The sequence below is a fragment of the Corapipo altera genome, unplaced genomic scaffold (assembly GCF_003945725.1).
Source record: "Corapipo altera isolate COAL_440 unplaced genomic scaffold, ASM394572v1 22b, whole genome shotgun sequence".
NCBI classification, from domain to species: Eukaryota; Metazoa; Chordata; class Aves; order Passeriformes; family Pipridae; genus Corapipo; species Corapipo altera.
Window position 1 is genome coordinate 17,026,583 of NW_020884876.1, and position 18,002 is coordinate 17,044,584.

At 36.9% G+C, this 18,002-nt stretch overlaps 2 protein-coding genes across 2 annotated transcripts in view; one reads left to right on the top strand and one right to left on the bottom strand.

Annotated features, from left to right (window-relative positions):
* Positions 1 to 15: 15 nt before the first annotated feature.
* CUNH4orf46 (chromosome unknown C4orf46 homolog) lies at positions 16 to 1,652 on the top strand. Its single transcript, XM_027636348.1, has 2 exons — positions 16 to 305; positions 405 to 1,652. The coding sequence occupies exons 1-2, from the start codon at positions 144 to 146 to the stop codon at positions 558 to 560; spliced, it is 318 nt and encodes a 105-aa protein (XP_027492149.1). The 5' UTR covers positions 16 to 143; the 3' UTR covers positions 561 to 1,652.
* A 1,542-nt stretch (positions 1,653 to 3,194) lies between these two features.
* Positions 3,195 to 18,002, bottom strand: part of RXFP1 (relaxin family peptide receptor 1) — a 45,775-nt gene continuing 30,967 nt past the window's right edge. The window contains exons 6-18 of the mRNA XM_027636345.1: positions 17,261 to 17,332; positions 16,163 to 16,234; positions 15,247 to 15,318; positions 14,516 to 14,590; positions 14,161 to 14,232; positions 13,161 to 13,232; positions 11,234 to 11,305; positions 9,953 to 10,024; positions 8,618 to 8,689; positions 8,166 to 8,395; positions 6,480 to 6,890; positions 5,794 to 6,012; positions 3,195 to 3,798 (exon numbers count right to left, since the gene is read on the bottom strand). Coding sequence (XP_027492146.1) covers positions 3,497 to 3,798; positions 5,794 to 6,012; positions 6,480 to 6,890; positions 8,166 to 8,395; positions 8,618 to 8,689; positions 9,953 to 10,024; positions 11,234 to 11,305; positions 13,161 to 13,232; positions 14,161 to 14,232; positions 14,516 to 14,590; positions 15,247 to 15,318; positions 16,163 to 16,234; positions 17,261 to 17,332 — 1,813 coding nt within the window. The 3' untranslated portion in view covers positions 3,195 to 3,496. The remainder of the gene's footprint in view (positions 3,799 to 5,793; positions 6,013 to 6,479; positions 6,891 to 8,165; positions 8,396 to 8,617; positions 8,690 to 9,952; positions 10,025 to 11,233; positions 11,306 to 13,160; positions 13,233 to 14,160; positions 14,233 to 14,515; positions 14,591 to 15,246; positions 15,319 to 16,162; positions 16,235 to 17,260; positions 17,333 to 18,002) is intronic.

The window sequence follows — 18,002 nt, forward strand, 5'->3', positions numbered from 1 at the left end:
CCGCTCAGGGAGCCGGGCGGGCCGGCCCGCTCCCGGGGCATTGGCGCGGGAGGCGCTCGCAGGCAGTGGGAGTGCAGGGGGCGGTGCTCGGGCGGGAGGCGCGGCCGGCGGGGGGCTGGCAGTGCTGGAGCGGCGAGCGGGACATGGCCGAGGCGGCGCTGCCTCCGCCCGCGGCGGTGCCCGAAGGAGCACCCGGCGCCGAGTCCCAGAGGGTCCGTGGTGGGAGCGAGGGGTCGAGGCCGCCGGAGCTGCCCGGCGGCGACACGCGGGAGCTTCTGGAGGAGGTGGAGATGCAGATCGGCGACGTGAGTGCCGATGCGGGTCCCCTGGGGAGGGCGCCGGGGGTCCCGGTGGGGGGGTTACCGGGCGCCGGCGACCCCGAACCTCTCTGCCCTTCCTCTCAGGCCGCCTTCTCGCTGGCGAAAATCCTGGAGGCGACTTCGGCCGTGTCGGCCCAGGTGGAGGAGCTGGCCACCAAGTGCTCGGAGAACGCCCGGTTCCTACGGACGTGGCGGGACCTGCTGCGGGAGGGGTACGAGTCCCTGAAGCCCAGCGGGTGAGGCCGAGGCTGACCCAGCCCCGCCGGGTCACGCCGAGCCGCCCGCTCGTGTCGGACTGCAGCGGGGTTCCTTTTGAACCGCCTTCTTCAGGGAATTCACGCCGAGTTTTGTTTGCCCTCAGCAGCTCCCCGTGAGCCCGGATTTTTTTCAGAAATACTTGATGACTCGTGTGGATGTTTTATGTAAAAAAAAAAAATCTTTGTTTAGGGAATAAGTTTTGGCGTCTAGACTCCTCGTTGCAGCTCAAGAGATCTCGTACTCTCCCGCCTTTTTTTTTTTTTTTTTTTTTTCTCCTGTGCTAACGTGGTAGATACAAAGTATGTGTGGTACATTCGGAACTCATTATTTGTGGGGAAGTGGTGTCCTGTGAGGAAGTATCGTCAACCCTCCTTTGTAGAACTGTCACCAGCAGAAACCTTGCCGACTTCAGAGAAACTTGAACACACTTCAGGTTTTTTTTCTATGCACACTTTTTCTTCATGTTAAGTAATGGATAATATGGCAAGTTGTGGCTTATTTATGAGCTTTAGGAAAATCCTATATCCCAGACCTTACTATTTTTAGCAGTATTGCTATGTATGTCTATAAAGCTGCAGATTTTTTACAAGAAGTTTTATTATTGCAAACTGTTTTACATTATCTTTTGTTGTAATAAAGTGCCTTACGATGGACCATATACCTCTGCATGGTAAAAGTTTGACAGCGTTATTTACTGACAGGATGGATTACTTTGAACTGTAAGGAAAAGCTTCCATCAGTTAGAAAAGAATCTACGACAGGAAGCACCTCAGAGCTTTTTCAGTATTTGGTCCTATTTTTTTTTATCTTTGCCTTAAGCAGTTTCTAGTTTGTTAGTTTAGACCTTACTGTTATCAGAACCTTTTGGTCTGAAAGAACACTAATCTGTAACTGAAACTCCTGTGCCACACAGAGCACTGTGAAAAAAGTAATGCTGAAATACAAGGGCAGGCTGCAGGATAACATGACTGTACCATGATTTATTAGTTGGCTTTATTTTTACTGGTAGGAGTCTTAGAAAGACCAACTGTAGTTTACTTATCAAAACAATAAAGATGTTACAAAAATTCTGAAGTATTGACTAGTCTTCTGTTACTGATAGAAATAAAGGTAACATTGACTATAACCATAATCAAGTTAAGTGAAAAACAAGTAGTGGTAAGGACAGGGATCCTTCTATGTCTCATCAAAGGCAGTTACAGTCCTTGAGAGGGCTTGGCCCCTCAGAGCATGAAAGTTTTATTGAATCGAGTTATAATTGCTCTGGTTAAAGGCAATCCGTGTGGCAGGATTTCACTTAGCTGTTTCTAACCCCAGAACCCAAAATGTTGCTAAACAGCTTGGAAAAGAAGTCATTTTGTTCAGCAGATAATATTTTATTTCAATAAAACATACAGCAGTGGAAACAAGATGTTTAACAATCTTCAACTTCAAAATAATCCAAAGTTCTGTAAGCAGTTGAAGTGTGAGTCACACTTTTTCAAAATTCTACTTCTTATACTGTTAAGAAGTTAAGTGCAAACATTGGAAATATCTTTTAACTTAATTTTAAATAGTTTCAAATCATCAATGCAAAAAAAGCATTTCTTTTACCTTTGTGGGCTTCTAGGCCATCAGACTGAGTACGATACTGAAAGAAGAAGGGAAGTTGTAATAATTCATAATGGAAAAGATTCTCTTCAGTAAGAATATGTGAAGGAACTGCCTCTAGGGGACTGTTTCAGATGGGATAAGGTTTTTTTTTAGTTTTTTTTACCCTTGTAATTCTGGGAAAAAATAATACTCCAAAAACTGCTGAATGGCTGTGGTCTTGAAATTTTAACTACAATGCATTCAGTCAGATGCACAAGTTGACTAAATGTAGATGTCATGACACCTGTTAAGACTAATAGTTTTCTATTTGGTTGTCTCCCATGTACAGAGAGAGACATCTTAAGATGGGAATTTGTTGAAGTCTGCAAGCTGTGCTGAGCTACTTATGGTAGCCCATCAAGAAAAGTGAGGAAAAGAGCAGCATCAAGATGCTGGGATACTCAGTCCAGTCTTTCCAGGAACAGATACTCTTCTGAAGGTAGAAACTTCCACCAGCTGTAGCTGGGGGACACTCACTTGAGAAAAACCCCTCAATTTTACTATTTTATTTGCCTGGTTCTACCTGAATTAGAATCATAAAGACCATCTAGTCCCAGCCACTCCCTGCCCTGGGCAGGGACACCTCCCACTAGACCAGATTACTCAAGGTCTTGTCCAACCTGGAAACTATATTAGAACTATCATTACAACTTCAGAATTGTCTTTACATGAGTGAAATAGCTGGTAGAATTACAGAAGGAATACAATTGTCACTTGTTTGGCTCTGACCAATTAGGAAATTGAAATATTTCTCGTAGACCTATTGCTCCCTAAAACTTTTTAAGAGTTGATGCAGCCTAAATAGAGCCAGCCAGAATTCTGTGGTGAAAACACATTTCTTAATGAGGAAATAGGTTAACTCTTAAAAAAATTCAGCTGTTGAAATGGGGAATTAAAAAAAAAATAAAATAGAATAACTTTTCCCCACACACACCTCCCCAGAAACAGATAATTTTGAAACAATCTGTTTTCAGAATGAGATGTTTTAAATGAAAAATAATTTTTTTCCACACTCCTGGCTTCTGGAAGAAAAAATTCCCGAACAACTGATTTCTCATTCTGATCTAGGATGAATTGTCAAAATGTCAGGTACTGCTGTGAGATGGTAAAATTATTGTTGCGTCAGTTCTACCTATACTCAGACTTATTATTCCCTCTTCTTGCCGCAGTGGTTCACGTGAGCCCAAGTGTCACACCTCCCTCGTTTTTCCTCATTGCTGTAAAGGAGTAAGCCCACAGATATGAAGCTAACAGTACCAATGTCACCGTGAGGATTCAGAATGTGTTTACGTGTATGAATTTAGTCTTGTTGACTGTGTAGTCACTGAAGCATCAGAAGAGTCTGTACAAAGCACAGGCTTCGTAACCTTTGGCGTGATTTCATGCATTGGCCACATCTCTACCCAAATGAATGATGGACCATATATTTTCTGGCTGCCTTTACCTCTTTTGGATCTTCTTTGTCTGTAATTGTACCAAACCTGATGAATCATTTCTTTGAAAGGTCTTGTAGTCAAAGTGTAGAGAAGAGGATTCAAAGCACTATTTATTGGCAGTATAAAAATCACCACCCAAGAAGTTATGGTACCTTAGGGAGGGAAAAAGAAAGGCAGCTGTAATATGCATTCCAGAGTTTGTACCCATTCATTAACACAAGCACTTAATGCCTCTGCAGAACAGCTTCCTGGTGAGAGGGGTGGTCGTGCTCCTAGGCTGAGCTCCTGTCACAACAGGTACTTTTCTTCTCACTGCCCTCTTACCTCCCTCTGTTTCCAGGACTCCCTGCAAAACCTGACTTTTTTTTTCTCCCAGTATTTCTATTTATCCCTCTTACTTTTCTGTGCCATAGCTCCCTATTTACCCTGGCAGACTTATTGTTCTGGCTGAGCCCATTTTCTTGCCCCAAAACTTTTTGTCGCTGCTTTGTTCTCTATCTCTTCCTGGGATCTGTGTTCCCCATCCTTTTCACATGATTAGTGGCATGCAGTCTTAACAAGGTCCCCGATGTCCTATCCTCCTACAAAACAGAATCGTCCAGTCCCTGTATTCCATCGGAGACTGGTTTTCTCTTCTGCACCAGGACTACTTCTTTCCTTCCCCTGCAAAGGGCATTGTGTTTATCCTCCTTATTTTCTTTTTTTTCTATTGGCAAGAGTTTCTGTGTTCACACCATCTGCCTATGTCAGTCTGCATTTTTACAACATCTCCTTCTCATCCTTACTATTTGGGAGATAAGTTACCCAAGGAGCAGGCAGAGAAGGGACAGGATTAAAGTGCTAAAAATTGTTAGTGGGTGCCCTCCATTGCATTGTTTGATTTATAAAACTATTATAGAACTGTTCCAAGAAGCACAAAAAAATTTAATTCACTCTCCCTCCGTGACACCCCTCTCCATCCCCGTCACCAGTTTTACAACTTTGTTGCAATATCAATACATTCCTGTCCATGCCTACCACATTGGCTACACTTTTGGAGAACAGCAGATGCTTAGTTCTAAAGCTGTCACAGTGTATCCCCAAAGTAAAACAAATGCTATCAAACAGAGTTTAAGACTTCTGTAAACTTAGACAGCTAGCTGCGATGTCTTTAATTTTATGAAATGCAGAACATTAATTTACTGAACCCAGGATCACCCCGCGATTCATCAAGATTTCTTGACTCAGAATACGTCTACTTTTCATAATATTTTCTTTCAAATATCTTAGGTGGTTTGATAATTTCACAAAGAAGCATTCTAGAAGATTAAAATAACTGAATATTTGACATAATCAGCACAAATTCAAGATATTTGAAACAGAAGTCAAAACTCTGAATAGGCAATTCCCAACCCTCCTGGTCAGCACATATGGCAAAATCCTCTGAGCTACAATGCTTTCTTGCCAACATAATATTGTGACATACATCTGTACATTGAGTCTGAATCTGCTATTGCTGATTACTGATTGCTCACATGTTCATGCTTACATGTTCTAACAGGGTTTACAAACCCCCCACAAAGAGGCTGTTTTTCTGGCATGTACTGGTATTGCAAAGAGAAGGAAAAAATAAGATGCAATTTTTAATCTTTTAGGTTATGCTATTTTTACATGGGAATATATCCACAGCATGAAGAAGGTAGACAGAGCTTTATAGAACTCAATGTTATGAGCTACCAGTTTGTAAAATAAAGTTGTTTCAAAGTAAGAGTTACATAGTTAAATCAAGGTAGGAAACATTATAATGTCCTGAGCCATATTTAGGCAACAGAACCAGCAAAAGTCATAAGATGAGAAAAGTCAATACAACTCAGCCTTGGTTTTGAAATACATTTTGTACATTTTATAGATATTATATGGAGACAGACTTGAATGATTTGAATTTTGCAGTTTTTAATCTGACTCATAGGTGGCTAATCTTCGATGATTATAGTAATATAGTTCAATTAAATAGTAAAACTATATAGTCCATTAGATTATGTGTATATATAGATTAAAACAATGAAGTTAATTATAGTACTATAGTTCATTTTATTAAATTCTTCTGAAGTAGAAGCAACACTTCACACAGGCACAGTTGAAACAGCCTCACAAAAGAAAGGACATACCTGGTATTTCTACTTGAAGTAAAGAAAGGAGTTTCAAAATAAAAATAGGTATCCAACATAGTGCATCAGTAAATACAATGAAGAAGAAACGTTTAGCAAGGATCATCTCTTTTTTAATATGATTCCGAATTTCAGTAGCCATAATAGCTGTTTGGTGAACACTGTAGAACATACTCCCATAGGAAAACACAATGATGATAAAAGCTGCCAAGTTTACACCTGTTTAAAAGTTAAAATTTGTTATAATTTAACAGCATAATGGCAATTCTACATCACCTATTTGCAATCTAGGTAGTAAAGAAAAATATTTTATCTAAACTCTAGTCCCACAGAATTAAGTGGCCAGAAAATTTGAGTCCTCACCTCAAGATTGGATTTTTGCCTCTACTCAGGTATTTATTTCTGATCCAAACTACAGAGTTCTCCTCTGATCTTACTATTGCTCTACTTCCCTAAAAAAAAATCTATTAATTCAGGAACGTCATGGTCAATAATTTCTTTCTATTTTTTCAGCCCTTCATGCATTTTAAGATACATAATTACCCATCTAATAGAGTAGAATAGTCTTTAAGTGTTTGCTGAAGCCTCTAAATCCAAGGAGGTGTGAACATCACAGCTATCTTATTTGTTTGAAAACTAGGTTAATTAGCAACTCTAATCATATATAAAAAAGAAATGCAACTTACCTAAGAAAATGACAACAGAGTAAATCTGACTTCCTGAACTTTCTGATTGTTCTGAGTGAAGAGGAAAACAGACACCATTGGTGCCATAGTAGTTCCTGAAAAATTCCTTATTGCTCAGTGGGATAAAAGCAACAGCAAACCCAATTATCCAGATAAGAACCAAAATGGAAATTGTCCTGCATTTTCTGGGCTTCAAACACCTAAAAGGATAAACTATGCAGATGTATTTTTCCAAAGTCAGATATGTCAACAGTAAGACTGACACCTCTGTAGACAGAATAGCCAGCGATCCAACCAATTGACAGTGAATACTGTCCATCCACAACTGAGCGTGCTTGTTGTATTCTCCACGATACTTAAGATCAAAAGCTCCAATCACAAATAAATATATTCCCATCAGACAGTCAGCACCTGTGGGCACAGTGCTTAACATCATTATTTACACATCTGAATTTCCCATTATCTCTCTATATGTATATTGGAATACAGACATACACACATATATATACACGAGTACATATTTACAAATCAGCTAATAGATATAAAAATCCACATTACAGTTGGAATGCTATTATTAATTAAAATTAAGGCAGTATAATTAATTTTAATTATTTTATAATTATTTTTCCCTTTTTTTTTTTTTTTTTAGTTTTCATTTGGACTGACAGTCTATATTTCATACTTGTTTCCAACCTGTTTTTTTAAAGCTCAGGTAAAATTGGTTTGCAAGTAGAAAAAGATATGGCTTCATTTATAGAAATATTCTTGCAACCCTTTTTTATTAGGTCTTATTTCTTTAGATATTAACATTTGGGTTAAGAGTAATAAGCCGTCTCTGCTAGATTCAAAGGTTAGTTTTGTCCATCTTATGCTGATTCAAAACTCTTATGCATAGTCTTCTAACCCTAATAAGGGAAGATGACCTGTCAACGCAGAACTGAAGGCTTCTTAGATATTTTGCCTAAAAATTTTTCATAATATTCAGATTGTTCCAATGGAAACAACAAAGTTTCAAAATCACTGACATTTAGAAATGTTGTAATCATTTGTTGACACTTGACAACTACCTTTCAAAATGCATCTAATTGCATTTGTGAAATACTTATAGACTCTCCTGTACTGAGACAGGGTACTCAAGATTGTAGTAACTGTACTGCCAGATAGTTCATCCATAAACTTGTCTTGCTTTCAGAAGTAAAATAAAAAAAAACAATTCCTAATATTGGGGATATGGGAGAGATTAATTTTCTCTATTTGCATAAGTAACCTTTTGCTCATGCAAAAAATAGAATATCTTAATATTTACGTGCAGAAATTGTTACTTAGAAATGCATAGTGAAATATAGATTTATATTTCTTGTAAATCTATATAAATATAGATTTATATTTCTTTTCACCTTTGAAAACATTGAAATTCTATTTTTTTATGCTGAAGAAAGTGGGAATTTGAGAAAATACCCTCAGCATGAAAACCAAACATGAAAGCTTTGGAATATATCAGCCACCAAAGGCAGCATTTAATGAGAACTTCTGGTATATATGGTACAGTATTTTGTATTGTCATTTGCAACAGCATGAAAGTACAGTTAATCCAGTGCTGGAAATATGTCACTATATTATAGTAAGAACTATCACACATACTATGAGCAGACTAAAAAGATATTCTTTTATGCATGGTGTACTCACAGCAAAGAGACATTATTGAGATGGCGTGCAGCTTATTCTCTGATCTGATGTAAGGTCTCATGCAGATAACAAAAATATTTCCAAAGCAGGTGATGGCAGATACAACCCAGACAAACACTCTCTGTATGATGCTAGCTAAAAGATTCTCGAGGGAGGAAATCCCATCAGTGTTGGGCTTACAGCTGCGCACATGAGGGGCATAGCCACAGTACTGGAATTTCTTAAAATATCTGGTTGTGAGAAACAGATAAGAGATGGTTCTAGTTTGGTTATCAGAAAACCCTCTCGTAACTACTCAGAAAACATATTCTGAAAGAAGAAAAATTAATCAAAATCTGTCAAAATTTGACAACTGTTCATATGCTGCTTTTCATATGCCTGCTTTCAATTATCCAGTATTCTTTAATTGTAAAATTCAGACTAAGGAAAGCAAATTAGGATAATCTACTTACATGTGGGAAAGGTTTCTCAGGGGTCTGAACATTCTTCTCTGGATGTTTGCAATTTCAATGCCCTCCAAACTGCTGTAAAAAATATATTCTCAGTAAAAGGCCATAGAAAATCAGTAGTAAAAGAACAAACCTTATGAGCATTTAATTGTGATTACATGATGAGTATAGGAAACTAGAGGTGAACTTTAATTTCATCTAATCTGTTACCCCTTTGAAACTTGACCAGAAAGTCTGCACAAAATCTCAAGAGGAATAAAATAAATTGCAGTTAATTCTAATAAACTCGCTACTCTTCCAGAATCGTGAAGAAAACTCTTGGTGCTCTCAGCCATGAGAATCTCTGAATCTCTGATTAACATGTTGGCCTTCCAAAGTGCTATTCTACTGATGTTCTTTCATCATCTCTGGGGAAATAATAACTTCTTCTAGTAATAATATTTTAGATGTTTCTTCTGTCTTTTATCCCAGGGAGTGCTTTACTAGACAAACAAACCACTACAGGAACTCAGTCTTCATTGTGTCGAGAACAGCAGGAACCTGGGACACAGACCACAGCATGTAAGGGAAAAAGCTGGCTTTCTTGTGACACAGAGATGGGATTCCTCATTTTAATTTTTTTATGTATATTGAAAGCAGCAATATTGTTTCCCCTGTAGTGTTAGATCAGTAAAGTTTATCTGCGTTAAGTTATTCTTTTAGAACTTCAGTTTCTGTATTTTTGCAGTGCATCCTCCTCACTGTGTTAGATGGTGCAACTGCTCTGTTGTGCACCTATAGAAACTTCCCCTAAACTCTTCAGAAAGATTTATATAAGTCCCAACTTTCTCTGACATGGAAGTTGAATCATATTTAACCATTGTTCTTCTCATGGTGTTAGCAGTGGATTCTGTAAAAACGGAAATGTGTCCCCAAACTTGTAGATATGTGAAATTCCTTTATAATTCCAGTCTTTACATATCCTAACAGTACTTGCCCATAGTGTTAATAGCCCTAGCTGGACCTTGCATGATCCTTAAGCCCCAGGAACAAATTGTACAATGTCAAATGAGGGTTGTGTTATTCTTGTTCTGTAATAGCTGACAATGTTATTCTCTAAGCTAAATTTATGGTCTCTTTTTGCTGGAAAAAAATTCCATTACGAAACTGGTATTCTCAGGAAGAAAAACTTGAGTATTGCTAGTAATTTTCCAGGCTTAAATTATTGAAGATCATCAACATAACCATAAAATATATCAAGGACAATTTCTTACAAAACGTATTCTGGATCCTGTCCTTCCAAGGGATATGCATAACCACAAAGAAAATATAGCTAAAATATAAAGACTTGATACTTACAGGGATTTGAGTTTAATTAGAAAATCAAACTGGTCTATTTGTACTTTCTTGATGGGGTTGTAAGAAAGATTCCTGTAAATAAAACATAAGTAACTTTGGCTATCTTCCTTACTGCTTGTTCTAAAAATAAAGTGAAACTTCATAACCCACTTGCTTTTCTAGTCCTGTAGGAAGGACTTGTACCCTTGGCAGTTTACAATTGCAAAAGGTGAGAATCATTTAGCATTATTTAACTTCCTAAGCCAATGGAAAGAGTGGTCGGATGCTTCACAAGCATGCTATTGCCACGTACACACACAGAGACACATAACTTCCTCCCCCAACCTGATGCTTAAAGGTTCTGACTATAGAAATATTTAGTTATTAATCTTTACAGACTTGTCTTTCAAGTAAAATAAGATATCTGAACTGCATGCATTTAGAAAAATTACAATTGATTTTGCATGTGAGTTCAAGGGACAGGGACAGAATGGAAAAATAAACATTAGCATTATACTCTGTCACTCTGTGCAAGAGTATTTCTAGGTACATCCTCTTTTACTTCTCCCTGTAACTTTTCTTTATGTTTTCATCTTAATATTGTAATTAAAATGCGCAAACTCAATAAATGCAACTGTACACACTTGGTTGCCCCAGTGTATTGTTATGGATCCCAGGGATGCTGGAAAATCTCAAAAATAAGTTATACTTATTTGTGAGTACTACCTCCTCTTCGTCAGAGATCTTCAGTGTTGTGACTAGTGCCTCTTTCAGACTATACAAGAAAGACTGGGACTTTCCAGCAGAGGCATTTGAGAATTTGCCTGTATATGTGTCATAGGAAAAACAGAAACTATCTTTCTGGCTTTATAGTAACTTATGCTTTTTTTGGAACTCTTTCATGAGAACAAAGCAGTTGCAATCAAGGCATCTCTATGATGCTCTTATGTGTTTATGATCTATTTTTTGAGGCAAATCCTGCTATTACATTAAATATGCCCATCAAATTATTAATTTCTTATGATATAGCTAGCATAGATAATTTTGTATATACTAATAAGATCTAGAAAAAGGTAGAATTTGAACTTGCTATCTTTTGGTATGTGAAAATGCACATCTTTTACAAAATTATTCTGGATAAAAGGTTATATAGAGTTACTTTTGGGATAAGTGTACTTTAGGCAGAGCTTAAATGATGCATACAAACAAATGTGCTCTTCTCTTTCCTAGCACACATGATTAAAAGTATCATATCAAATGAGAAATATACAGTTATATATAATAATAACCAAGAATCCTTACAGTTGTGAAAGCTCCTTTAGATCCTTAAATATATATGGAGGAAGTGATTCAATCTTGTTGCTACCCAAATCTCTGCAGAAACAGGAAGGATACAGTAAACACTTATTAGGCTCAATAATTTTACCAAACAGTTTTGCAATTTCAATATACACAATTTTATTTTATCTGCCAAATAGGATATTGTTTATTCAAATGTTATTAGAAACTTGTTACCAGAAACTTCTATGTTAATAGAATACTATTAAAACAAGGTGGGAAGCCAGATTCATCAAATCTTTCTCTGTGTTACTAGTTCAGATGTACCTGTCATGGTTTGAAAATTGCCCCCCCTGGGAGCTGGGGGGCTGATAGATGAGGTGATTGGATTCCAGGGCAGTCTCCCCTGGAGGGCCAATCACTGCTCATTTCATTCGCTTCTGTGAAAAATCATATATACACAGCTGCTGGAAGTGGTTGGCAGTCGGTCTGTCTGACTGCTGCTGTGTCTGCTGCTGTGTGGGTGTGAGAAAGTTCAGGGGTGGCACGGCCCCCTTTTTTTTCCCCTGGGGGAAGGGGGGCCCTGAGGCCCCACAGCTCTGGCTAAGCCAGGGTTGGAGGCAGCATTGGAGTGTTGTGAGAGAGAGAGAGAGAGAGACTCACAACATAAGGTAAGGGGGGAGAGAGACAGGCAAGCTCCTTACGAGGAGCCAGGCCCCCCCCCCCCCCCCCCCCCCCCTTTCCAGCTAGACTGCGGAGGGGGCTTTCTTTTCCCTCTCACTGTAAAGTGGAGGGGAGGCTCAGCATTGAAACCGAGCCGAAGTGGATGGGCTGAACGCAGGCCGGTGCCAGGGAGATAACCCCAGGTGAAATTGGAGACAGACCAGAGAAAGGCCTGGAGGATGTCCTTGCAGTGATTTAAATGATGGAAAGCCGAAAACTCGGAGGAAGAATGAAGATTCTAGGACGCATACATGCGATAAGCTGAACTGAACTACAGCAGCACAGAACCGAGGCATGAGAGAGAGAATCACACAGCAGAGACTGACATGGAAGCAAGGACCATGGACTCAAACTATCTTCTTGGACTTCGTAAGGAAGAAGAGACTTCAGTAAACAGCTGGAGGTTGGTGTGGGGAGTGAACTCTTTTCCCTGAACATTCCCACGAGAGAAAGACTGTTTACCTATCAGCCTGAAGGGCTTTTCCTGGACTGAATTGAGGGACAAGCTTAAAGGGACTGATAGAAGTGTGTAATATTATGTATATCGTTGCTTTTAGCTTGTGCAGTATATTTGTTTGTGTAAAATAAATGTATATACTTCACCTTTTCCCTTATTGAAGCCTCTTGCCTGAAAGTTTTTCCTCGGTGTTGAGATAAAAATTGTGGGAAGGGGTGGGGGAAGCCTGGAAATTGGATTTTAGATTTTTGTGGTAGCTCAAACCACCAGAGTACCATTAGACATAACTTACAGTTATTTTGTTTCTATCAAAATTAATTTTTAAATTAATTAAACATATTGTTTCATGATGAGAATTCTTTCACATGGGCTAAACAGCACATCTGTACTGTTTTTGCCTCTACTTTTCACCTTATTTTTACTAAACATAAATCCCAATAAAAGAGGAGTAAGGATCTCAGTCCAACTGAAGCTGGCAAACTGGTCTAAAAGACACTGAAGGCACACGTGCACTGGACTGTGGTAATGCAAGATGAATATTATTCTGTTCAGGGAACATAACAATCTTGTGAGCAAAAGCCCCAGTATTATTGATACAGACTATGCATTTTGTTGACTATTTCTTCCCTGTTCAATACACATTAAAAAAACATAAGAAAGGATGACATCTCCAGAGCGTGTCATATGAAATAGAATTTATGATCAATGATATTTTCAATATAAATTACCAAACTTTGTGACTTGTACAAATAAGAGAAGAAATCTACTCACAATTCATCTAACATCTGGAGAGAAGAAAAGCTGTTTTCATTTAGAGAGCTGATTTTATTTCGTCTCATCACCCTGAAAGAACAAAACAAACTTACGTTACTCCTTCTTGATATCTATTTGGTTTTGGAGAAACGGTTTTATAAATTTTAAAAATTTTCTCTTTTCTGCATCTTCAATTCGAATTTGCCCAAATCAGTTAACAAGCTAATTTAATCTAGAAGCTTGCCATTTTATCATTTGGTAAGTAATTTTTTTTGCCTATACATCCTATACATGCATATACTTCCTCATGTGTATATACATACACACACATATACACACTCAAGGGAAGCTGGTGTAAATTGACTGAGGGCAGGAAGAACATTGAGTGGACTGGAAGGATTGTGACCTAATCACATCTCAGACACAGGCACATGGTTGTGCAACTTTTCATTCACTCTTATTTCATCTGCCACTGAACTTGCTCCTTAAATGAACAACCAGGATTTTAAAAACAATGAGAAAGCCAAGAATAGAATATAAAGAAAATACCATGGAGACTACTAATCTCTCAAAAAGTGGAAGGGATTTGCTGAAGATGGTTACATCATCATTGAAGAAACTTTGAGGAAAATTCTAGAATTGATGAGCCAGGCAACCTACCAGCCAATCAAAATCTTTAAAATGAAGCAACAAGCTATGCACTTTGTACATTTTCTGCTTTTTATTATGAGATTTTTGCCTCCAAGAAAAAAATTATAATGAAAATTTCTAAACCTTAGTATCAGCCAAAATCACTTCAGTGAAGTTTAGTTGCACATTTCACTGCTGAACTTTGCTATAAATGTAAACAGTGATTAATTCCCTGTGGGGGTCATTTCAAACAAAACATTTTAATAATATACTCAAGAAATAAATAACCATGATACTCAGGAAACTTTTCTATTAGCTGTAATGAATCACTTGATTGTTCAGCACAGGCATATCTCACTCTGGCTAGCCAGCATATCCTATTACTTACAATACAGTTAGAGTGCTGCAGGAGATGAAAGTAGCATTTCTCACATGATGGATATGGTTCCCTTCAAGGTCTCTAGAATATAAAGAAAACCCCATTAATAATTGAAAATAAATTCAGGCAGTTATTCTAAGGTAATTAAAGAAAAATACTATCAGAACTTCATCACTGCACAGAAGAAAGTGGGAGATAGACATGTAATAATTCTGCACACTTAATTGATGACTTCAGGTCATCAAATCTGCAGTGACCCAGCAGGCAGTCTGCAAGATCCTATGCCCCATTAGAAAAAGTGTCATGGAAGTGTCATACAAAGACAACAAAATAATATTATTCTAGTGAAATAAGGTATACTTACAGCCAGTTTAGTCTTGGCATATATTGGCACAGAGGTTTATCAGGCAAACGAGCAAGAGAATTATTCATCATTTCCCTGGAAAAAAAGAGGAATAGTATAGCTAGTTGAATTTGCCCAAAAGTAATGTTATAGAAAAAAATTGATGTCTCTTCTCTTTGTACTTTTGGAAAAAAAATAATTCAAATCTTAATTTGTTTCTTATAGTTTTGAGAAAATAGTACTATTTTCTTAAACTTCCACATATTTTCACTGTGGCATTCTGTGGAGCAGTATTTTATCCTTAACTTGTTAAGGTAAAGGAAAGATGTTCATTTCTCTGCTATTGAAATAAAACATAGCAAGCCAACACAATGTGCAATTCAACAGCAGTAGGTTATAGACAGTGATTTGGGGGGCAGAGCTGGGCTGCTGCAAGGGGCAGGGACTATGGGACACCCTCCTCCTGCACCACAGCTCTGGAGGACAACTGGAACTGCACAACTACTGCAGCTACCTCGTCCTTGCACTCTCAGTGATGCATTTTACCATTTTCTCCCCCCATCTCTCCTAATCTTTTCCAGACATGGCGTGCCCTACTCCAACACATTTTGCCCAGGGTAAGAATAAGCTTCAGATGTGCTGCCAACACTCTGTGGTGAGCAAGCACAGTCATTATAAAAAACTTTAAAATGTGTGTGCTCTTTCTATTCTGTTCTTTTAAATAACTCTTTTGTATCTTATTTCATACTTACAGAAGAATAAGTGATTTGAGTCCATAAAATGTTAATGGATAGATCCGATTTATCCTATTATTTTCAATTATCCTATAAATTACAGCAAAGCATGTATCAGATTGACAATTGACTTGAGTATTAAATTGAACAGATAATAAAAAGTAACATACTTTATAGTGGATTTCTTCAAATGTTCAGTCAAACTACTTAAAAAAATTAGCCCACTACTCCTTAACAAGTTAAGGCCCTAACTGAATTAATTTCCTTTCAGAAAAATTCAATTAAAAAAATTAATTCTGAGAAAGTAATTAATTTCATCTTAGAAAAAGTGTTTTCCTTTGAGTTTTTTAAATTCTTTGATCAAGATACTTTGAATGGATTTTCTGTGAAAACAAAGCAGCACAACACAGTAGTGTTCTGTGGTGATCCAACAGTTCCAAAGACATGGAAGAAGGTTAGACATATTATTTTCTTATTTTTAATGACTTTTCTTGGTTGAAATCTGTCTGAAAAGCAGTAATAAGAAAATATTTCAGATTATGACAGATATTTTGTCTGGACATTTCAAGCATTATTTACAGGAAAAGACCGGCCCAAAAAATTATCTTTCTACTGTTTTATAGTATCTGAGTTATTTAATTTATTAATTTGTAACAAGCAATTGCTAATAGACATTATTTACTATTGTATATGCCATCAGTCACTGGAGCCATTAAGGCCCAAGAACTTTTTTCTGCTCTCACCAAAGTCAATTGCATTTTTACCTTGCACAATACAACAGGAGCTCCTTAGTTGTTATCTAGTAAAAAGTACTGCTATGCACAAAAATGGAAGTTATCCAATTTTTTCTCTTTTATGAATTATTTATTGAATTAATAAATTTATTGAATTTATTTATTGAATAAATAAACATACAAATAAGAAAGCAACATACAGCCATTCAAGTCTGTGGAGGTCTGCAAAAACAAAAGGCTCCAAACTAGTTATCTTGTTGTTACTCAGGTATCTAAAACAAGATCAACCAAAGATAAATTAATGGAATGATTAATTAGCAGTAGATGCATGAAAATGAGTTTTAATATTATTTTTTCCTTGATAATTTATCAGAAAACTACTACTTTTTTCATAATTATAATTTTTGAGTATGGTAATTTTCATGCCATTGTTTGACAAGACTCTCTCTAGTGAAGACTTTAAGAGTAATTATTAGAGCACTTTGTCTTATCTATAAGAAAGCACAGCCAGCTAAATATTTTCACTGTGTCATATTTTAGGCCCTTCTCTGTTTCCTTCTGTAGAGTGATTTGTTCCAAGAATGTTCCCTGGACCTGTTCAGTTTTTGCTAAGGATACTAGTCATAAATGTAGATGCCAGAATAATGGAACAAGAAAGGCTGAAAAAGAGGGGAAGAGGTACTATAAATGATCTGGGAAGATAATAACAGCAGTTGTAATAACAGATAACCAATGGAAAAAATAAGAGGTACAATTTTAAAAAACTTTCATTTTAAAAAATATTGCAGAAAAAATCTTAATCAAACAATTCAATTTATGTGTTGTCTCTTTCATCTCTTGAAAGCATCTCTTAAAGGTTGGAAACACCTTTTAAAAAGCTGCTGCAAAATAAAGAAATAAGTGTTCCTTTCATTACCTATACTGGTTACTTTGAATTGCTTCTGTAAACCAAAATAACAGCATTAAAGAGTTTTCATCCATCACAAGCTCTCGCTGTCATTTTACTTCTTTTTCATTCTCTTTGATTTTCTGCAGGGTAACTATCATACTATCTCCTTCTTCCATTCTGATGATATGAGGAGTAGGAGTGAAGTATGGAGCCAACTTGTATTTTCAAAGTATCGTCCTGCACAGATAACTCTTAATCTGTCTTTGCTTTCTCAATCCAATTGTTGAGTTAAAGATTTGGACCATTTTGTAAGTTCCTAACATGGAATGAAATAGAGTGAGACATCCATAGCGACTCTCAGAGCTCTGACTGCTGGTTTTTACTTCAATATTCTAAAAGCAATACTTACAATTTTGTCAAATTGTATAATCCTTTGAAAGCACGTTCAGATACAGCTCTAATTTTATTATTCTGAAGATACCTAAGAAGATAGAAACCCAACAATTAATTCTCTAAATAAGCACAGTTAAAGCAAACCTAAGTAAATAATTAAAGTCTATCAGCTAAACTGAATGTACATTTTATACTTTAAAATAAGTTTTCAAACTTGTTACACCTCGAATTTGACAATAACCATTTCACAGCTATATCTGCAAAGACTGCAATGGTGTTTTTAAAGAAATACACATGAAGAGTAGAATTACAAAATTCATTCAAGGGGACGCTTGCTTTGCCTGAGATGAACAGGTTGTTTACAACCTCCTTGATTAGGTCCTAAACTTACAGCGCTCACCTGTGTGACCCGATCTTTGTGTTTAGCCAGATCTCTGCTACAAGCAAAATTTTGCACAGAAAATATTAGTTTAAAACAATTTTTGAATTTTCCATTTGTAGTATCAGAGAATTCTCAAAATGCTGCATTTTTAAGATAATATAATAAAAATGTACAGCAAATCTTACTAATCTTCTCTAAAGGAAAGATACTAATTTTTTAAATTCTGGCTTTCTTTAGCTACTTTGATGAAATAATGAGGTGAAAATATTATCAGCTGCAAATATTAAATAATTTTCAAATAATTTTAAAGCATTATATTGTTATTCTCTGAGCAATATTTAAATATAAGTTCTTTAAATTAAATTACAGTTAATAA

Coding starts and splice junctions, on each gene's coding strand:
- CUNH4orf46 (XM_027636348.1), top strand. CDS start 144: ATGGCCGAGGCGGCGCTGCCTCCGCCCGCGGCGGTGCCCGAAGGAGCA. Junction 306..404: donor TGGAGATGCAGATCGGCGAC/GTGAGTGCCGAT, acceptor CCTTCCTCTCAG/GCCGCCTTCTCGCTGGCGAA.